We start from the raw sequence: 23,375 nt of genomic DNA on the forward strand, positions 1-23,375 counted from the left end.
AGTTCAACATAGATAACTAATTAATAATTTCTATCCTACTGTCTTTTGAAGCATTATAGAAGAGGACCATAACTCAGTGGTAGAACAAATGCTTTATATGCGAAAGGTCCCAGAATCAGTCCCAGGCACATACAGGTGGGCTATGAAAAAACTCCTGTCAGAAAACCTGAAGAGGTGTTGCTAGTCAGTAGATTGGGATAGGGAATTTGTGGCCATCTAGATGATGGACTCCTTATCATCCCTGACTACTGGCTATGCTGGTTGGGACTGATGGGAGTTGGAGCCAGCCAACACTTGGAGGTTCCCCATCCCTGGTTCAGATAATGCTGATGTTATCAGTCACTTCCTGTTTCATGTTCGAGCAGCTTCCTGTTTGAGGTAGCATACGGTAGTACCTCGGGTTAAGTACTTAATTCATTCTGGAGGTCTGTTCGTAACCTGAAACTGTTCTTAACCTGAAGCACCACTTTAGCTAATGGGGCCTCCTGCTGCCGCTGTGCCGCCGCCACCCAATTTCTGTTCTTATCCTGAAGCAAAGTTCTTAACCTGAATTTCTGGGTTAGTGGAGTCTGTAACCTGAAGCGTATGTAACTTGAGGTACCACTGTACTTGAAATTGTATACAACAAAGAAAGACAGGCACTATTTCATTCCACAGCCTCTTTTCCATAATGCTTATTACTCAGTTTTTTAGAAAAAAGATCCTCCATTAGCTATGGAAAAGGGGATCTCTAGCTCTCTATGTAGTATTTGCCTAGATTCTTCTTTCCTATTTTATAGATTTACTGGTGTCAAATGCTATGAAGAATAATCAGCAATAACTTTCCAGCATGTGGATTTGGACCATTTTCCCATACAAACCACAGTCCATCAAGCAACTGTCCAGCAGTACACAGTTTGGCACAGATTGTCTCAGTCTGTCACAGTGCTTTTGATATAAGTGGATCAAGGATGGTTGCAATCTGAATCAAGGGATAAAATATAAACTGGTATTATTATTTAAATGTGCTCAGGATGTTTCTTCTCTTGGCATGATAACTTTGATTAAAATAAGCTGCTTTAGGAGTGTAATGCATTTATAGAGGATGCAGTAACATTTATATTTCTATGCAGCCTTCAAATCAGTCTGCAGCTATTGAAACACACTGCTAAGTCAGTTTTCTTCTCTTTATTTAACTTCATGGACATCATTCTAAGTGAAACACTTTATGACATCTGTGGGCAGAGTGGGAGAGGTTGGAAGGGAAAGCCAGAATTATGCAAGCAGCTTTACTATGCCTTGCCAAACGAGGTGATTTTGTTTACAAGGGGTTTCTCTTACTCACCCATAAATACAGTCATGAAGTGGAAGGGGAGGGGGAAATGCTTATGGCTCAGTAGATATGAATTGTGTGCAGAGGTATAAATACCCCCTGGATCCTCTTTAAATGAGACTAGCCAATCCCAGCCAGCCCCCAGTAAGGTGTGCAGACAGGTTATCTGATGCGATAGCATGCTATATGTGCACCAGCACATGTTCTGCAGCAAACCTGCACATGGAAATCAGTTTCTCTGTGCAGATCAGTGGCACTGAATGAAGGACAATTGAATGTTCTTGGACAACACACCTGCAGGGCTCTTTTGCCCATTTTTTCACCCTCCCTGAAAGTGGATCAAGGTTGGAAGAAGGTTTCTTCCCTACAGTCCTGATTGCTCAGTATGAGCAAAATTTTGACATGTGTAGCCTTCTGCTGCTTTCCTTTCAGGTCAGAACAAACATGGTAATCGCCTGCCCCCTGTCTGTCAAGGCACAATGTCTCTAAATACTAGGTGGAGAGAGGGCTGCTTGTGGGCAACAGGCTGGTCAGGATGCTTTTGGCCTGACCTGATCCAGCAAAGCTCTTCTCAGGTTCTTTTCCCATCCCCTTGTCTGCTTTTCCTGCTCAAGAATAGGAAAAATGGTTTTGGTGGAGTTGCCAGTTGAGCCTTGGCCACCCAGCTACCAAACAAACCTCAGGCTTCATTCCAAGTTTGGAGCTAGGAGGTGGGAGGAATCACTGTGCAAACTCCCAGATGATCCCTGCCCACTTCTGCAGCTTCAAAGTTGGAAGGAAGGCTGGCTGTATCATGCTTGCCAGAGGGTGGTGCCACACTTGCCATTATTTGCTGAAGCCTGGCTGCAAACCTGGTTCTCTAGAGGCCAGTGACATTTGGGAAATATGCTGCCTATAAGAATACAGGGATCAAATATTAGATTGAATCAAGAGTCTTATGGACAAGGATTCATTGGCTGGGTCCTTTGAGGAAATAGTATTTTGATTATTATTAATTGCATCTTGTTATATTCTTGTTAAGAAAATCCTGCTCTGTCCTGTCTGTCAGGGTGGGCCCTTCTATCACCACCTGTGGGCAGTAAACAGTATCCCCACCCCCCAACCCCGATCATTGTCAGGGAAACAAAAGATACAAAAATTCAAAATTAAGAAAAGTTTCACCAGTGAAATGAAGTTTGTTCCTTCCCTTTTGATAAGAAGAGTTTGATGAAAGGTGCAGCATGAATTCTTCAAAGGCCATAATTAATTGTTATATTTAGAAATGGCTAAGCGTATATTAATTATAGAGAAACTCTGAAGCAGCTGTGTCCTTGATGAACGTCAACTATTGCAGCAGTGGAAGGTTGTGCAATTAATGTCATGAATATTCATGATGAGTTTTTAACAGGTACTAACCATTCTTAACTGTTTAGGTAGCCCACCTGTCTTAATACTTCACTACTTGGATATGGATGTATTGTATTAACAATGTCTGACATCTATAATTCAGCTTGTGTATCTACTGTTGGCTAATTGGAATAGACTAAGTTAGTCAGATGAATTTGAAAACCTGTCCTCCAGCTCCAGCCTCTGTTACAGAGTATAGAATCTGTTGCTCTGTGCTTAAGCAATGTGACTGGGTTGAATCCACATATGGCAGGTGCCCTTTGCTCATTGAAGCATTATTCTACATCTTGCATTAGTTTTTTATGCTAGCAATGAAATGAAATCCAAACAGTGAAACAAAATCCAAGTATGCCTACCATATTACAGAACCTGTTATAGTTCTGCATAAAGTCTTATGCACTCTAATTATCGTCATATGTGGTCTATGGTACATATTACAATGCCTCTTTAAACAGTAAAATGTAGGAAATCTCAGTTTTGATCCAGAGATTCCCTTCTTCTGATGGAGGAAGGTAACCTTTGAAGCCAACTCAAGGAGGACACACATTAGTGTTTACAAGTAAAATAAAAAAATATAATGAAAAACAATTATAATTAATGCCAAATTTGGCATGCAAGATAAATTTCAGAGGTGTGAGTTGTATTTACAGATGTTTTCCTTAAGTGAATGACTGATGCCACTACAGTCCATACACACTGATCAGTTCATTTTCTGCTCAGTACTTTTATACAGTGTGTATGGGAGATGGGGTGTTTTTGGAACATCTAAGACCTGAGCTGGATTTCCAGTTATGGCCACTAGCACAGCTACAATAAAGGCAGTAAAGTCACTGAAACGAGCTGCCATATGTCCTCATTTTCCAGGACACATCCTCTTTTTCATGGGCATGTAAAATAAGAGTTGTCATAGCGATCCATAGTTAAAAGTAGAAGTCGGCAAATGTGTCCTCTTTTTTGCTCTTCAAAATATGGCAACCCTACAAAATCAAGTAGGCCTGAGTTGCTTTGAAAGAGGAAAAGCAACTGGAATGAGAAATATGGTAGACTAGACCTAATAGAACTTTGCAAAGAAGGTTGTCAGTGTAGGTTGATTCTGATGGTTTTAGTCAACGTATTCCAATTAAGATTTTAGACTTTGTCTGAACAAGAAACGGGGGGGAAGAGAATTAGGAAGAGAATTAGGTTGACTTAGGGAACTGATCTAGAAGAGCAATGAAAGCTTTAGTTCAAAGTCTACCTCAGACGACTGCTGCCATGAGGACTTTCCAGCTCTCTCCTGCCAATTCTAGGTTTGAATTGATTGATTGATTGATTGATTGATTGATTGATTTCCTAGCACTGTGCTTGAGTTGATTCAATGTAAGGGGGGTGCCTGTACCCGGCAAAAGCAAGCTCACACCTCATGGAATTTGTATACATACATATGTAAGAGACTTTTTTATAATTACATTTTGTGAATAATTATGTTCTTATGTAGCTGCATTGTTTTATACTTTCTGGATGCCCCATGATTATATTATAAAGTAGATGTGCGGGAGGCAGTGGAAGACAGGAGTGACTGGCGTGCTCTGGTCCATGGGGTCACGAAGAGTCGGACACGACTAAACGACTAAACAACAACAACAAAGATGTGCTCTGTGCTATAAATCAAGCACTGCTAGAAGTTGCTTCTTTTTGCTTTCCAATATATTTCTTATCAATAAAAAATTGGTGCAGTGCAAGCAAATTTTTATTCTGAAAGTGTTGCCCAGAGAAAAATGTTTGAGAACCACTGCTCTAGACACTGGATGGTACAATTCATCTCCAGGAAGAAGAATAGAACCTGAATACAGGTGAACTGGCAGCACTGTACTTTATTCCAGCTGATGTATAAAGCTGTATGTAGCTTCTGAAATGTAAAATGATTTGACACCAGTGTGGTGTGGTGGATAGAGTAGTGGATTTGGACCAGGGAGACAAGTGTTCAAATCATTGCACCCCCATGAAGTTCATTGGATAAAACTTGCTCCAGTAATAAGTTATCTTAACCTACCCTATAGGTTTCTTGTGGAGATAAAAATAGGCAAAACGCTATGTAAGCTCTCCTGTGGAGATGCAGCATACAAATATGATTAAAAAAAGAAAAGAAATGTACAACATGAGTTTGCAAAGAATGTCCTAAGGGTGTGCAGAAACTCCAGTCACATGAGTACCTGCAATTACAGTATCAGTTATGATAAAACAATTTTTTTGTTCATTAAATGTTTTATGTACTTGAGAGCTTGTCCCTGTCCTCAAACCATCACTTAAGTCAATTAACTGACTGAAGGATTCCTCTGCCCTTCTCCATGTGATGCTTTCTTTGATCATATGAGCTCCTCTAAGCCACATTCCCAGTATACTTAACTTACTCAAAAGCATGCTTCATATAGGCAGCTTTCTGGCTTTAATAATTACCTCAAAGTATCCCCAACTTTTCCAAAACAATTAGATTCAACCTTTAGTTCAAAGTCTACCTCAGGCGACTGCTGTTTTTTCTTTTCTTTCCTTAATTCCTTGGGTAATCCCTTAAGGCAGGTTTGACTGAACAATTAAAAGCTTTAGAATATGAGGCTTATGGGTCTAATTTGATTGAACAAAAGCTAGAAAATCCAGCATTAAACCTGCCAGAATGTAAAGAAAAAGCCCAGGGGCAATGTTCCTTTTTCCCCTCCAGTTTGACCGAACATTCTAGCAAGTTCATATAGGGCAGGCATGTCCAAAGTCTGTTTCAGGGGCCTAATCTAGCCCGCCGGTCAGTTTAATCTGGCCCCGTGGCAGTATATGTCCTGGGGTAAAATACTAAAAAAAGGCTCAGCAACTTCAATCCTAAAAAAAGCTCAACAAATTACTTCATCAAATCTGGCCCTCTTTGAAAAAAGTTTGGGCACCCCTGATATAGGGGAAGGTATGTGAAGTAGTTATGCGATACCATCACAATGTATTCCTGATTAAAATTAATAAATAAATCTGTGGTATCTCTCCTAATGAATATGGGCTTGCCCATTGCTTAAATTTGGTTTTTGAGGCCGTGCTTTGAGTGCCACCATTTCCCAAAGTTAGGTGGGTGGAGACTGGAGATGAGGCCTTTTCTGTGGTGATGCATGATTTGTGGAATCTCTCCCCAGAACCATTGCTGCCATCTTTTAGACAGCAAGTGTAAAACTGTTTTATTCATTTCAGCATCTGCTGGATGTCTTGCTGTTGAGTGTTGATGTTGTGGGCAGCTTTGGTGGCTTAACAGTGGGGAAGTGAAATAGAAATGTTTCAAATAAAATTAATAAAATAATAATAATGTTTATGTGCAAACACAACTTCAGCTCACTTCCTACACGTATCCTGGGCTATTTGAACACACACACACACACACTCCAGATTAATTAATAATGAATTATTTTTAATTAATTAGCCCTGAGCAACCTTGGCCTTGTCCATTTATTCTTCCTTTTAAATCCTTGAGTTGAAGGGTATTTTTCCTTGCATCAACTATTACAAGGAAGGGTTTTCTTCTGGATATAGAACTTGCCTAGCTTAGCAACATAGCTAATTATTCACTAAATTACATTTTCTGCGATCTCACATGGGACAGATGAAGAGGCATTTATGAAGCTTCCAATTTGTGTAAATCAAAGAGTGTCAAATATGTATTGAAGCAGTAAAAAAGTAATAAGCCTTTCAACAAAAACTACATGTAGACATATCCATGCCTATGTGGTTTTTGAACTGCAAAGCTACAAATACCTCTGAAACAAGAGGATATATCAGAAGATATCTGACTGAGCACTGTAATATTTGTGTTGTTACAGCTGTATTTAAGATGGCCAGACTTTTAGCAGAAGGTAGTTCCAAGCTGCCTGAAAGACAGCATTTGTTTCTGATCCTGCTTTTGATTCAGTTGTGTAAGAGCAGGGAGGTCTCTGGATGCAAAATGAATGGGGAAGTAAATGGAATACGCAGGATGAAACGGTTAAATCTGCTATGATTAAATGGGCACAAGATGTTGGACATAACATTATGTTTGCTGACTGGGAACAGTTGTGGACCACCGGTATGAAATTTACGGCATGTAATGCCTTAAGAGAGAATATTATGAAAATGATATACAGGTGGTACATGACACCAGTCAAGCTTGCAAAAATATATCATCTGCCCGATAATAAATGTTGGAAATGTAAAGAAAATGAAGGTACATTCTTTCACCTTTGGTGGACGTGCCCAAAGATTAAGGCTTTCTGGGAGATGATCTATAATGAAATGAAAAAGGTATTTAAATATACCTTCCTGAAGAAACCAGAGGCCTTTCTCCTGGGCATAGTCGGCCAATTGGTGCCAAAGAAGGATAGAACTTTCTTCATGTATGCAACAACAGCAGCAAGAATACTTATTGCAAAGTATTGGAAGACACAAGATTTACCCACCCTGGAAGAGTGGCAGATGAAGGTAATGGACTATATGGAATTGGCGGAAATGACTGGCAGAATCCGAGACCTGGGAGAAGAGTTGGTGGAAGAAGATTGGAAGAAATTTAAAGACTATCTGCAGAAATACTGTAAAATCAATGAATATTAAAATGATGTTGGATTGAAAATAAGTGGCATTAGCAACAAAGTTAATAAGAATATGCAAAAATGAATTGATAATGGATGAAAATATAGAGTTAAAAAATGTTAAGATATAGAGTTAAGATAAATGAAAGAGGGTAAGGATTTGCTGACTTGATTATGTAAATGGGAATACAAAAAGGGGAGGTGTGAGGAGGTCAAAGGAACAAGCAAAGGAGTTTAAAGTTATGAAAAACGGATTTGTTTTTAAATTTTTCTTTTTTTGTCTTTTGTATGTTGTATTTTTTATTTTTATTTTTTCTTTCATGTATTTTTGTATTCATGCTTTTGTAAAACTTTAATAAATATTTCCTTAAAAAAAACACAAAATGAATGGGGAAGTAATTGTTTTTAATTGATCCTCGCTTTCAGGTTGTTACCTAATTTTGTAAAATTGTTCTTACGTTTTGTGATTGCATTATCAGAGTATTTCGTAAGTTGCCTTGACTGTTTTAGGCAGCTGATATAAAGAAAGAGGGAAGTCCAGTGCTCCATTTGGCGTCGGCACCTGTTGATGATTTGAGGTCTTAAATTGGTTTTGGTCTGGACTGGGAAGGTGAGGCCCTAGGCATGGGGTAGCCAGTGTAGTGCCCCCCCCCAGCCATATGTTTTGGACTCAGCTGTCCTCTTCCCTGGCTATTGGCCATTCTGGCTCAGTACATGACATCTGAAGAGCACTTAGATAGCTACCCTTGCCCTAGCCACTACTTTGTCATCTGGGGGCAGTGCAGTGTATATGTGGCTGAAATGTGGTTCATCAAGAAGCACATGTTGCTATGGAAATAGACATTCCTATGAGAATTACCGCATTTTCTGTGTATAAGATGCCCCCTATTTTGGGGGACTCCAAATTAAGAAAACACCCCTCAGCACTACCCGTGAATAAGACGAGCCCCAATTTTAAACCTACTATTTTGGTAAAAAAAACAAACCAAAAAACCTAGTCTTATACATGGAAAAATACGGTATAACATGTCCAGAAGGCTTACCAGTCAGAGGTGATACCCAGCCTCCCATACTCTAATTGATTGATTTTATTTGACACAATTTATTTGGCACTTTTTTGTTGATTAACAAAAACCACAAGTAGTTTACATCAGTGTTTCCCAACCTTTTTTCGACTGTGGCACTCTTCCAACCTTGTTTCCTTCCTGTGGCCCCCCATGGGTGTAGCCAAGGGGGGCAGCAAGGCAGCTGCCCCCTCAGTAAGTAAAAACCAATACAAATCAATACAAATCTGAGGTTCTGCCCCACCTAACAAAAGCCTCCACCCCCAACAAGCCTAAGTGACAATAAAGTTACCGGAGATCCATCTTTCTCACTTAGATCATTAGTCTCAAAAATAAGTTGATTTATAAGGCCTTAGTGGCATGTCCTGAAATGAATGCCTATCACTGTGTTCTAAGCTCCTGCTATAAAATGTAGAATTTCAGTGTTTAGGATTAAGTCTGGGATTTTGAATGCCTGATTATTTACTCTTATCTCCAATATGATAATTATGTGTGTTAATCTACATTAAAGCAAGGCAACTGATTGCTTTGTCCAATGGTTGCCATGTTTATTTGATGATGAACAAGCTTCAGATGATCCACAGAGTCAGTGAAAGGGGATGGAGAGACTAGTCTGTAACCCTGGTTGACCAAATACAACAGTTTTGGCCACAAAATCCCAAGACTTACATTTGTGAGAGGGCTGTGCGGCTTCATCCAAAGGAATTAAGCTCAAGCAAATCCTTTTCTATTCTCCTGGGAATGTGAAAAAAATAATCTGTATCAAACAAAATCACATACTAGGAGCTAATATTTATCAGCCTTCACAGCTATGATCCTATTAATACTGTGCTCTGACCATAAAGTTTTGCTGTTCATGTTTGATATTTTCTCTACTTCTGTGGCTTCTCTGCAGTAATATGCAATTAAAGTCTTAAAGCCGTAGGTTAATTATATGAATCTGAAAATGTTATAATTTTCACCAGGGTGTGGTTTCCTATTAATCTGCCTTAGCATAGTCACCCACAGCTGTTTCATATACATATAAAGTTGTTAACTGAAAAATAAAAATAAATTTCATGGGTTATGCCAGCACCAGCCTTCTCAACCTCCACAACAGGGCACCAGTTCAAGTACTTTTAACCCATATTGTGACCTTTTCCTACCACAAGCAATATTTGACTGAGATTTGTGGTAAGTCTTGGCCAGCCTTCAGAAATGTGTCTCTTTCATATGCCACTTTATTGAGGTTGTTGCCACAGCAAAACCACTACTGCCTCATACTAATCTATGTCCTCAGGAGAAATCAAGAATAGTGTTAAGGATTCTTAACATGGTGGTAGTGGGAAAGCAGGCCTCATTGTTCAAGATGACACATTTCCACAAAATGGGCCTTTTTTTCATGCTCCCAGATACTGTCTAGCCTGCTAATGAAGAGATCTGTAGGTTTCCCACACGTAGAATTTGCTGAATTCCCGTTTGTACGTGGTTGCAGAGTACCTGCATGGTGAGAACCTGACAAATGGTCTTGTGAAAGGAAATCCATTTTGTTATCTCCCCCTTTCCTTGAATATGCATAATGCTTCTATGCTTGAAAAGCTCAGCAGTGGCGTAAGAGGAAGCCAAGCAGTGGGGCGCCAGTTAGGCTCTACGATTTCTGTAAAAGAATTTGTAGCATTGGGGTGTAAAGAAAACAAGAAGAATGAATGGGCCATTTGCTGTGGCTAGTCAATGGAACCGTCTTGTCGTCTTCGCTCTTGTCTCTGTATAAATAAAGCATTGTTGTCCATCCTTGGCATTTGTGCTTCATTGTGATAAATTGGTCTTGATGTGTCTGACATTTTTTTTTACCAAGTCTTTTTCATTGGCTGTTTTGGAAAAGTCCAGCTTCCTTGTACTTTGCGTCAACACAAACCTCAAGAGCCTTGATAGCAGTCACTATCAAGTACAAGTTAACCTTCTCTTTCTCTGCAAGATTAGGGAAGACCAGAATAAAAGAGTGTGAGAAAAATTTGGGTAGACAAATTTGCAAAAGCCTAAAATAAATGAAAGCAAGCAAGCAGAGGAGATCTACACCTTCAACTCTACCCTTCTTTCATGACCTGTTGGCTAGTATTCTCATAGCATTTTTATTTGAAATGAAGCAATCCAAAATAGCATTGACTTTTCCTCAACACTTTTGATTTGATTTGTCATTTCTTTGCCCATGTTCCTTTCCTTACCTTTGCATTTCATAGTGAAAAACTGAGATTGAAATGATTCAGGCTTAGCTGCCAGTTGTGTTTGAACTCCCTATAGTTGATGTACACTGACAACTGATGGCTTTCTGCTTTGAGGGTTAACTGCTCAGATTTACTTTTCAAAATGCATCTAATTACTTGTATCATTGTGGTGATTAACCCAGTGTCCTTTTCGTAAACAGATGCTGCCCGTCCTACCATTCTCATATCCATTATTCTTCCAAAGGTGTTTCTTGCCGTGGGCTCTGAGATCAAATTGATACTGAGATTCCTACATAACCTTCCTGCCACTTTGCTACATTTCACCATAATTTTTATATTTTTATTGCTTGTTTTTGTTCCCCAAAAGCACAAGTTTAAGACAACTCTGAGCTATTTTACCTTCAGGCTTTTTCTGATGGCGAGAGAAATTTCTTCTATCACATAAACAGAAATGGCCAATTCCTCAGAGACTTGCTCTCAAATAAATTTCAGCTGAACAACTCTATTATGTTCTGTTTCTTTCCCAAAACTGTGGTCTCTTAGGTTTTTCTATTTTGGGAGAGTTGCAAGTAAGCATGTAAGTATATAGAAATTAAATTGCTTACATGTCAGGCCAGGAAAAAAACTTCCATAGCTGGAGGGTTTCCAGATATTGTTCTTCCATTCAGGGCACAGTGGGAGCAAAGCTAGAATACCATCACTCTGGTACTCCAAAAGTGTAAACGTTGGAAAAGCTAGCTGTTCAGACAGTCATTTAATCTAGTGGTTTACTAACCACATATGTTTCCAGCTATTTAGAAACTCCCAACTGATGTGATCCAGACAAATGCATGGCTACCTCTGTGCACTCTGTAACTCCTTTTGCAACTGGACACTGAGCTAATGCACAACATTTGGGGAGCTTTCAGAACTTCATTTTGCAGTATTGTGGGGCTAGTGTTTGTTTGGAGAAGGGCAGGTGGATTAAGAGCCCCACTTGGCATGTACAGTTCTTTGATGTTCACGGGCAGTGTGATCATTTGTATATGACATTAATAGAGTTATATGTCCATAACCTCTGAGAACCTGATTTATGGGCCTTGTTCGTGATGAGGGACAGGTGGATGCCTTCTACATTCCAGTCCTGTGGCTGTTACGATGTTCATATAAATGCCCTCCAGATGTATTGGAAGCTATAATCTAAAATATCTGGAGGACACCAGGTTGGCAGAGGCTGGTCTAAAATGGAATTAGTTTATGTCTTCAAAACAGTTTCACTAAGTTAGGTAATGACAGCATCCACTCTATAATTATTCAGGGTTTTGTTTTTCAACTTCAGTAACGTGCTACATTTTTATTGACAGCTCCTGGTGGCCTTTCATTCTCCTGTTAGAATGATGAGCTACCTAGGAAAAAAAACCAGGCGGTGAAGCTGCAGCTGCTTTGATTGCCTTCAGATTGGAAACCCACTAAGAAAATGTCAATGAGGGCAGTTTCATTCACTAAGCACTTTTATGGCCTCAGTGTAGGGATGGGAGTGGGGTGGCAGGGAAGCATCACCTTTTGGACACTATTAAATGCTTGATTAATCCCTTAATTTCCAGTTCCTTTTCAATTTCAGTGGTGCCCACCAAACACTTATTTCCTCTTATTATTAGGTCAGTGGTGCATCTGTGGAAGCAGAGAAATTCAAACTTACGAATATGTATCTTAGTGTTGCAAAGGCAGATCTGCCTGTCAAACGTCCGTGATCAAAATTAACTTGTGTGCCAAAACAGTTCCATGTTAAATATCATCATATGAAACCACAATAAGGGAAGGGAATCTGGACTTGTATACTGGGTAAGAGACAGTATCTCCAAAGGCAGCAGCCTGATCTTCTGCAATGGTACCCACAAGAGCAAGAAGAGTAGTAAGGACTGCTTTTCACCACCCTTTCTCCTTATCCTGGAATAGGTAGCTAGTATTTGCATTCCTAAATACAGTATCTCAAATAAGTACTTTTTTAAAAAAAAAAGATTTAATCCTATTCTTTGGGTCTGTTCATCTATGGTATTGTAGTCAAGGACATTGCAATGGGTTCAAAGTGTTGCAAAAGAGATTTCAGACTGAAACCGATTCTTGTTTTTGTAATGAACTAGGCAGCTTTCCCCTCCGCCTTGTTGTTTAAATCTATTCAGAATTAAATTCCTAAATTCTTTCTCCAGACACTCATGGTACATTGGGTTTAGCTTCAGTATAGTGATCTTGGGTACACTGTCTTCTAATTTACACCTGTTTATATTCCTTTATAACATCCTGAGGTTATGAGATTATTCAGCCTGCTATACTTGGAGGAGATCTATTCTTTTTAACTCTGTTACTGTGCTTCAGGTAGTGAAAATATAACAAACCAATAAACAGGAAAATACATGCCAGCTAAATTATTTGCATAGTATTTTGATCAAGTTTAGAAAGCAATTCTAGAAAGCAAAGCAGCAATGAGAGTGTCTTGTACAAAGCTTTCAGATATAATTGTACAAAGCTTTCAGTGAATCAGTCCTTCTGCCCACAAAGGACATCCACATGTCTTTCTACTATGTCTGCTGCCTGATGGAAATATGGGGCACTCTGAGGTAAAGTTATATATAGTTCTTTTTTTATTCATTAATTATGTTATTTTTGTGCTTCTTTTTTTAGCCAAACAAGTATGCTTAGCTGAAAAAATCAGCTGTGGAGACTCCAGCAACAAATGCATCCCATCTTCATGGAGGTGTGATGGAGAAAAAGACTGTGAAAGTGGAATTGATGAGGCCGGGTGCACTAATGGTGAGTCTGAATGATCCTGGGCCTTTCATACTGGTGCTGTTATTTGACCTCAATGAACTCAAACTCCAAATTATCTGATGCCAGTTTTTGTATCCCTTCCCTCCTGTATTTCCTATCTACCCCAGCCTTTCTGATTAAATGTGTTTGTACTACATCTTAAGCCACAAAAATCAATATTTGTTTTTCCATATGCTGTAGGTTTTAGGAAGGGCGTTGAAGACAATCTTACCAACATTAGATTGTAGGGACACACATGCCACCCAGCCTATGCAAGCTCCACAGACCCCTCCCCCCCCCCTGGAGCATAGATGAGTTGGGAACTAGTGTGGGCTGCCTCTACCCATGAGTAGGAGTAGTGGTGGAGAAACATTGAATTGGCACTTTATTCCTTTAAGAGGATTCCGTTCTATATTCAAACTTCAAACTCTGGAAATAATATTCTAGGCAGGGTCAGAATCTACAGCACATAATAATAGCCCTTGGGGGAGAAAATGCCACTCCGTAAAGCACACTGCAAAGTTAAAATGAGAAAATAATTTGTGGGATTCCCCAGAAGGCTGGATATGTTTTCTGTTTCCCAAACACTGCAGTAAGATTTTATCAAGCTGTTGAAATCGCAGGTAATTCATTTTCAGCCATTAATTTTTTGCTGCAAGTTCCACCTACATATTAGCTAGTACTTGGGAATGTGGACTGAGAGACTGATCTTGCTCCAGTACTCTTCAGCCATTAGCCACTGAATAGGTGACTGTTGTGTTTTTAGTAACCCACAAAGATCGAAAGGCAATATCTATTGTAAATGGTTTCAAGCAAGCAGATAGTGCTACTGTGTTTATCCTCCCAATAGCTCTATGTACAGTATTGTAAAACCTCTATGGGTGAGTAAAGAATCATACATAAAGGAACAAAGCAGTGTCTCTTGTAGGGACAGGGGGACAAATTCAATTTAGTTCATGCTTAAAGGCAAATCTACCAGATTTGTACATTCCATAGCAATGCACAAACCAAAACAAGCTATCCTTCAGAGTTCACACTTCAGCTAGCAATTCTCCAGACAAGTAATATGTACAAAAACATATATATTAGTGAAAATAATATACAAAAATAAGAACACAAGAAGAGCCTTGTGGATTGGGCTAGTGGCCCATCTAGTCCAGTACCTTGTTCTCACAGTGGCCAACCAGATCCTTATGGGAAACCACAAGCAGGATTCAGGCACACTCACCTGCTGTGAGAGCCAGTGTGGTGTAGTGGTTAAGAGCAGTAGTCTCGTAATCTGGGGAACCAGGTTCGCGTCTCCGCTCCTCCACATGCAGCTGCTGGGTGACCTTGGGCCAGTCACACTTCTTTGAAGTCTCTCAGCCCCACTCACCTCACAGAGTGTTTGTTGTGGGGGAGGAAGGGAAAGGAGAATGTTAGCCGCTTTGAGACTCCTTAAAGGGAGTGAAAGGCGGGATATCAAATCCAAACTCTTCCAAAACTCTTCTGTGGTTTCCAGCAGCTGCTTTTCAGAAGCATTGGGGTCTCCATTCTTGAAGGCAGAGCATAGCCATCAACAGCCCTTTTTATGCTCTATATTGGGGAAAATTGCTTTGCAAAAATGTGTACATTGGGAGGAAATGCAGGCAAAAATGTATACATTAGCAGAAAAGTGAACTAAAATGGTAATGGATTTTCATGATATATATAGTGCTTGTGTGCATTCGTGCGCACGCATGCAAACTGATGTGGAAATGTGTGAGGACAAGAAATAGGAGAAACCAAAATCCTGAAATCGACAGATTCCCCCATCCCTGGTCTCCCTCCATTTGTGTGAATAGCTGCACAGCCATACAAGAGGCTGGTTTTATTCGTACAGCTAGGGGCTTGTTTTACACACTGCGTGGCAGACTAAGCATGGCAGAACCAGAGAATGGAAAGGTTGCTTTTGTGGCCTAGGTGTCCCCACATCTCTTCTCCGCCTTGGGTTGTGGTCAGTTCTCTTTTCTTGGAAAGGAGCACATTTGTCAAATCAAGCCATTCTTCTCCGGATGAAGATGACCCCCTCTCTGCTGTTCGCAAGCCTTCTGAGTTTTAAAGGATTGATTTCAATCCTTTCTGTTATCCAAATCTGATAAAATCCCTCTAAGCTTATCTACTGATACTCTGTAAGCATCCCTGTTTCTTCTCTGCTTAGAATTTTTGTCATCTTCTTTCTCATCTTTGCTGTTTGCTCTTCCTCAACATGGATGGGGGGTGAGGACAGGGGGGAGAGAGGAGGTTTTACTTATCTCTTCATTCTTCCTGAGCCTACTTTGGGGGAGGGGGGACTTTCTTTCCTTTTTGCCTTGCTTGCTTACTTGCTTGGAGTTAAATTTGAAGCTATCAAGCTCATCCTCTGAAATGTGACGTCTCCTTGTCACATTAGAGGCTGTGCCTTTCACAGAAAGTATCTGAATTTCAAAGTAACATCACATTTCATATATCTATTTGAAAGGGAGTTCATCATTGTTGGAGATAATTTTCACATCTCGCTGTGCAAAACACACAGACACAAAACCCTTAAAAACCAGAGGAAGTGTCCAGGAAGAAAACTCAGTGGCTGTTTCTAAAATCCAAACAAACAACATATCTGCATTGAAAATAGCACAACTGGCTTTTCTGAGGGCTTTGCTAAGTTTCTTCCTGAGACGTGCAAAACCTATGCCACATTGAATTTTAGTCGGAAGGTGTTGCCCTGTGATGAAGCAGAGCTCAGATGGCAACGAATCCGTTTGATAATGGCTGGAAAATACAGGGACTTTTCATATGATGAGGTTTACTGGTGAGGGATTGTATAGCCATATCAGACTTCATGTCAATAAATGCTCTGGTGTGGGAGAAAACTTGTGTTTCACATTCAAACTTTTAAGTCAGAAAGTTGTGAATGAAGCAAATGCAGCAGCCATAAATGTTCTTGTGGAAGGTGGGAGGACAGAATTTCTTTGCAGTAATAGCGCTCCCACAGGAAGCAGTGATGGCCATTAGCTTGGATACTCTAAAAGAGGATTGGACAAATGCATGGAGGATAAGGCTATCATTGGCTGCTAGCCAAGATGGCAGAGCTCTGCCTCTGTGGTTTGAGGTGGTAATGCTTATGGATAAAAAGAGCCTGCTTGATCAGGGCAATGGCTCATCTAGTCTAGCATCCTGTTCTCACAGTGGCCAAGCAGATGCGTGTAGGAAGCCTATAAGTAGCACTTGAGTACAACAGCACTGTCCCCACTTGGGATTCTGAGTAGCTGGTATTAAGGAGCATATAGCCTCCAACAGTGGAGGCGAATCATAGGTTTCTGGTGGCTGTAGGGGGAAGGGATCAGTTCCCTAAGAATGAAAGGAGATACAGGGGCTTATTGCAAGTAAAACAAAGCCTCTGACAAGGCTCTAGAGCAGGCATAGGCAAACTCGGCCCTCTGGATGTTTTGGGACTACAACTCCCATCATCCCTGACCACTGGTCCTGTTAGCTAGGGATGATGGGAGTTGTAGTCCCAAAAATATCTGGAGGGCCGAGTTTGCCTATGCCTGCCCTAGAGACAGTGTGCTTGATGATCCTCAACTTCCTCCTGGGATACTGCCAGTGCATAAGCACCTTAATTCTCCCGAGCATTGATTTGTTGGCTTAGTTATGCTAAAAATTTAAAGAAACTGTTTCTTTATCCATCTTCGTAAGGATCTCTGCATTTTCTAGTTTCAATGATTTTATCCCAGAGAATGTGAAGGTAATCAGTGTCCCTTGCCCCTACCAGGTAGGAAATTCTGAGCTAAATAAGCTGTTATAAACTGCTGTATTTGATTTGGGAATTCCAATAATACAAAGCAAAACTTCCTTTTTAAGGAGTGGTTCTGCCGGCTTGTAAGATAATCTCCCAAAGAGATGGCAAAAGGCCTCCAATTGAGTTGTTGTAAAAGCAGCAGTGGGAGAGTAATCATCAAGCACAGTGGGATTTGTGCTACAAAAGCTGCAGTCTATTCCCTCCCTCCCCGCCAGTACCCACTCATGCCATAGTTAATTATAGACCCCTAAATGCTCCTTGCACAGAGACCTAAGTGCCAACCTAAGCAGGAAGAACTTCATCCCACAGTGAGCAGAGAGAGCAAAATCTTTCTGAAAGACTCAGGCGGCATCTTAAAACTATGTGTTCAGCTTCATTTTATGTCTTATGGCAAGTTTGTTCATGTGTAGGAAATTCACCTGCCCTGCTGCCACATCAGCATCCTTGAGTTGGAGTTTTCCTTACCTGGCATGCAGGGAGAAAGATGTAAATATGCAGATGCTGCATTGTAACAGCCCCTTTGTCTGATTCTGTGCTGATTCTTTCTTTCCTTCCTTCTTATTTGTTTATTTCATTTACTATTTGCATATATAGCCTGCCCCATTCACCAACTGGTCCTAGGACATCTTACAAAAATACTGCACTTAAAATACGTAAAATTCACATTTAAATCATGAAATAGAACCGCATAACAAATGTGGCAAAACAGTAGCACAGACTAGCAGTGCACAGCAATGCCAGTGAAGGGAAGATATCCGCTTTGGCAAAGTTCTGGGTAAAGAGGTGCATCTTGGCCAATTGTCAAACTGCTTACAATAAAGGCACAAGATGCATCTCAGAGGTAAGTCATTCCAACACCTGGGGGCCACCATAGAGAAGGCCCTTACATGTTTTGCCCACAAAGCTTTCCCTGCTGATCTTAACTCCCTTGGCAGGTTGATGCCTGGTCATTTTGATTTTTGGCATGGTAAAGACCCCCATCGGTACTTCTTCCCTGATTAAAAAATACCTCCTGCACTTGGTATGTGAACCCACTCTACTGTGTGCCATAATCTTCCCTGAACACCCACAACAGAACATTTTGTAGCCTCATTCCCCTACCAGAGTTTGGTGTAGTTCCTTGTAAGTTTGAGTTCAATGGCTTACATGTTGCAAGAGTCCCTTCGGCAATGTCTTACCATACAGGCAACTAAGATTGGAACTACACAGTGGCAAGTGTATATTTCCAAACCTGCATCTGTCAGAGCAAGAACATTTGTAGGGGAGAAGTGATAGGCAGGAAGAAGGAATGCTTAAGCTTTTCTGCTGCCAGAAGCTATTGAAACAGTGTGAAATAAGATAAAATACAAAACATCAAGCTCTTACAAACAAGAAAACAATTTCTACAGTTGAATTTCCATAAAATGGCTTCTTAAACAAAAACACCTTCAGTGGCCTAAACATCTTGTTTGCCTAATTCCATCTGGTAACTGATTCCAAAGGGCTACAGCCGGTTTCTTGTACAAACTAAGGACATCTCTGGGGAGTTTAGGTACTCTCAGTGCCATCCAAGGAGTGCTGTTGCTGCGCATGGCTATACATACAGTCATTTGACAAGTAGTAACTTACAGAGTAATCTACTACCACCGCTCCTTACACCAGACTGGAAGTGTAGGGGGTTGGATTAGGTACAAGTGTTCCTCCGCCCAGCTCTCTCAGCTCAGCTAATCAGCAGGAGGCCTGCTGGCTTGGACCAGTGGAGACATGGAGTTCACAGGGGCCGGGGGGCTTAGCTGACAAACTCCATGTGGTAGCATTGGGCCTGGTTGTCCTTCTCCCTACCTCCCACTGCCATGAGTGGCTCTGACACTCTGCAAAGCCCCTCCTTCATGTGATGGGAGATACAATTGTGCCCTTACTTGAAAGGTATCATCCTGCTGAGTAATATGGAAGGTGTTTGCCATCCTTCTACAACTGATGAGAAATTTGTGGAAGCAGAGCAATAGTAAAGCTGTCCTTTTCATTTGGCAAGATGATACAGAGGACTGGCTTACCAGGTGGCTACAGCACACTGTGACAAATCTGTAGTTGCCCATAAAGAAAAAGAAGAAGAAGCCTAGTTTCTTCCCATATTAAAATGAGATATTCACTGCCTGTCTCCCTGGCCTGGAGGACTGATTTTAAGTACTCCCCGAACTATCTACTCTTTAGTTTTAACCAATGTGTACCCATTAACAGGACACATCTTGTTTAATTCTACTCCAGAGACAAAGCCACCTACAGTTCAGTGGTCTCCTAGATTAAATTATCAATACTATTAATGGCTACAACTCTCTCTATTGATCTATTGAGTTGGGCATCCAAAGGGGTGTTTTTATCAAGGAAGGGAATCATTGAAGAGTAGCAGAAGCTTTAGATTGGTTTTACTGACAGCATCACTTACTAAAACTAGGAAAAGATTAAGCAGGTTCAGTGTCCCTTCTTCCCTTCAGCTATTTCAGCATGAACTAGAGAAATATTGCACACTGTTTTTAGCATGTACTTGTTAGGGACTGGCTGGATGAGGAGGAGTGGTGGCAGGCACCAGGCAGGGAACTCCCTAGGGATGCATCAAAGGAGGAAAGATCAGAGCCCAGGAGTGGTGGTGGGACACTGAGGACAGGTCATAGGGGGAAGGAGGGGAGGAGTGGTTGGATTCTGAAAAGGCAACAGACTTTAGTGAGCAAGAAGAGCCAAGGGCAGAAAGCAGTTCTGACTCAGCTGATGAAATATCTCAGGAGCTTGCTGCTCCTACTGTACTAAGCTGCCCTTCCCACTTGTCTCCAAGGACACAGAGGGCTATACAGTATGTGTAGCAAAACAAAGGGCACAGATCCACACACACTACACATAGTTTGAGGTTGCTTGGCAAAACATCCAGCTTTGGGGGGGGGGGCGGGACTTAGAGGGAAGTAGAAGATCAAAACCTTCAGTCCTGGTAACTGTTTCATAGGGGCCAGTCCTGTTTGTAGGCACGGCTGTCTGGTGGCATGCTGTTTTCTTGAATAAAAGAGCTAACTTTTCTGCTTGTCTCTGCATCTCACAGTACAGCTTTATAGCATGCTCAAAGGGGTCTCTTAAAATGCCATGAGTGACTTCTCTGGAGTTGCCCTGCCATAGCACTACTGCCCACCTTCCTAACTTCAAAGCACATTGGATCTTTCAAAGCATACTTGTTTTGTCTCTAAGAAGCAGAAAAATCCTTTCATAGGATTTTTTTGTTCTTCTGGTAGTAGGATTTTTATTATTTTATCACAACATGGGTACATCCTCTGTGACAGATTTATGGATGAGTGGAGGTGTATCTTCTTCCACAATTTAGCCCGCAGGATAGCTCAGTCAGTAGAGCATGAGACTCTTAATTGCAGGGTCATGGGTGTGGGGCAAAAAGATTCCTGCACTGCAGGAGGTTGGACTAGATGATCCTTACGGTCCCTTCCAACTCTACAATTCTAGGATTCTAGGGTTATTATTTTTTCTACAATCTCTATAATGCACTACTGTGTTAGTATGCAAAGTGGTTTATAAGTCTTAATCTAAGGACTGCAACACACAAGATGAAAATTTCCCACATAGTAGTCAATTCCATTTTTCTAAGCAGCATGACTCTCCTGTGTAGATTGTCATTTTGGATAAATGCACTTGCATCTGTTTCTCCACGAGTATACACTGTGGTAAAATGCCTTGGCAAAATACACACACACACACACAAACACACACACACACACACACACACACACACACACAACGAACTATATGTAAGATCTATGGCCTTTCCTGCCTACCTAAAAGTGACTTCCACATACCAAATTTTGCATGGTGAAGCAGCCATCATTTACCTTCCCAATAACCCTATTTCCTATTTTGAATAACTGGGATGAAAGAACAGTAACTTGCTCCAAGCTTTCCTGGAGGTCCAAGGTCCTACTTTTCTGCTTCTGCACCTCCCTCAACACAGTCCCTCCATTTCAAATTAAAGAGAGTCATGCGGAGGACTTCTCTGTGCAAGAGAAACAAGAGCACCTGTGTCCCTGTTCTTTGGCAAGCAAGGTTGCTCTCATAATGTGCAAAGAAAAATTATTTGCCCAATTTAAGCGTCAGGCTGAATGCTCCATGAATGCACTGCTTTGCATTTAATTATGACAAACAGCTAATATGTTCATGCCAAAAGCACCCTTGTTTCTGTTTGTGAGTGTGTGATTACAGGCAACCACAGAGACAATTTTATTTTATTTTTTGCCTCTTTGTTGTGAACCTGCAGGATAAATCTGAATATGAGATGAGGTAGTAACTAAAGAACAATTTCTCCTGCTTTCTAAGGAGCTCTAATACCTTAAGCAGTGATAAAGTAGCAGCTGGCACACTATGTTTTAATTTCTGAATAGCCAGGGCATAATGCACAGCATTAATCCTTCCAGCTGTCCAGTAGTTAAACAGCATGTAAAATCAATGGTGTAGTATTCTTTCCTGCCTTATCTTATTTATCAAAGACTTACACTTGATAAACCTGCAACTATTATTGTTTCCATCTCTGTGTTCCTTTTAGATTCTACTGTGACTGTGACAAAATAATGAAATGGGGGATTTTGGAAGAAACATTTTGCTCTAATGGCTTGGAAGAGAGCCAAGGGGCTATTCCAGTCTCCACTAGGCATAAGTTCAGATAATGAGATATGTATTGCTATAATGTTTAGCATCAGACTTCATGTTTAGTTGGAAGTACTAACTGAAGAGCCCATTACCTTGTATTTTACTTGAAAACTATTTTTGAAGATAATTTCTTCATAATGTCTCCTGTTTTCCTTCCACTCCTTCCCACGGGCCTTTTTCTCCACCTGTCCCAACCTTTTATGGGTAAAATTTGATGTGCCAAACTCCAGCTTTCTCCTGATTCTTTTCCTCTTTGCTTCAGTGGAGTTAATGACAAAATGTGCTAAATACTGGGGATATTTAGGCCTTGAAATGCAGCAGTCTTCATCTCTGCCCTAGTGGAGAATTCCCATCAAGAGAATTAAATTAGCGGAAGTAGAAGTTTTATGGGGCGATGACCCCACTTACTTGTACTAGGAGCAGTGCCTTATACATCATTATTCAGTAGAGCTGCACTGCTGGGAGTCTGTGTCTCAGTCGTTGTAGCTGCAAGGTTCTCTTACTGAATGAAGCAAGCTTTTCTTACTCCTTTTGATCAGCTTAGATTATTCTTATTCTGCTCATTGACTCAGAAGTTGACCGTGAGCGTAGAAGTTGGGAGGGAGTTTCTGCTCTGCTTCTGATAGATGGGTTTCCAGGGCATCCTCATCTCCAGGGCCTGTATCTGCTTGAGAATTTGAAATCCAAAATGTGTATCATTTGGATATGGGAGGATAGCATTTTTCAAAGGTTGTGCACCTATATATTCATTATAAAAATGTGTCATTACTTTGTTTATATAATGCAAAACTGGCCTGTTTTTCATTAATTCATTGAATTCTTTTTAAAAAGATCATAATAATACAACTTTTTTAAAATTTACACTCAAACCTTCAATAACTACTCTTTTTAAGGCAGTTTTACAATTCAGTCAAAGCACTTGGGACGCGGGTGGCGCTGTGGGTTAAACCACAGAGCCTAGGACTTGCCGATCAGAAGGTCAGCGGTTCAAATCCCCGCGACGGGGTGAGCTCCCGTTGCTCAGTCCCTGCTCCTGCCAACCTAGCAGCTTGAAAGCACGTCAAAGTGCAAGTAGATAAATAGGTACCGCTCCAGCGGGAAGGTAAACAGTGTTTCCGTGCGCTGCTCTGGTTCACCAGAAGCGGCTTAGTCATGCTGGCCACATGACCCGGAAGCTGTACGCTGGCTCCCTTGGCCAATAAAGCAAGATGAGCGCCGCAACCCCAGAGTCGGTCACAACTGGACCTAATGGTCAGGGGTCCCTTTACCTTTACCTAAGGCCACACTGGCTGCTACAGTAGCTTTGTTAATAGTAGTCTGTCTAACTTGAAAAAGTCCTTCTTGCGTTCAGATAGGTTGGCCAGAGCATGAAATGAAAGCTCCTTCCTTGGCCCTAACTCCTTTAGCTCATGTCCTGCTTTCCAGCTCCACTTCTGGATAACTCCAGTACTTTGGAACAAGTAGCACAAAATAGCTAACAGAAGGTTATGTGGAAGTGAAGCGTTCTTTACTGATTCCAGTGGAGCCATTCTGAGATACCAGACTAGCCTTCATCAGCCATTGATTTGATCCAGTTCATTTTCAAAATGAGTAATGGTT

At 40.9% G+C, this 23,375-nt stretch overlaps 1 protein-coding gene across 4 annotated transcripts in view; it reads left to right on the forward strand.

The window, feature by feature from the left end:
- Positions 1-23,375, forward strand: part of LRP8 (LDL receptor related protein 8) — a 192,343-nt gene that overhangs the window by 125,323 nt on the left and 43,645 nt on the right. For all 4 annotated transcript variants that reach the window (XM_083619434.1, XM_083619436.1, XM_083619433.1 and 1 more), the window contains one exon: positions 13,187-13,315. In XM_083619434.1, the coding sequence (XP_083475560.1) occupies positions 13,187-13,315 (129 nt within the window). The remainder of the gene's footprint in view (positions 1-13,186; positions 13,316-23,375) is intronic.

Source organism: Podarcis filfolensis, assembly GCF_964270895.1.
Source record: "Podarcis filfolensis genome assembly, chromosome: 6".
NCBI classification, from domain to species: Eukaryota; Metazoa; Chordata; class Lepidosauria; order Squamata; family Lacertidae; genus Podarcis; species Podarcis filfolensis.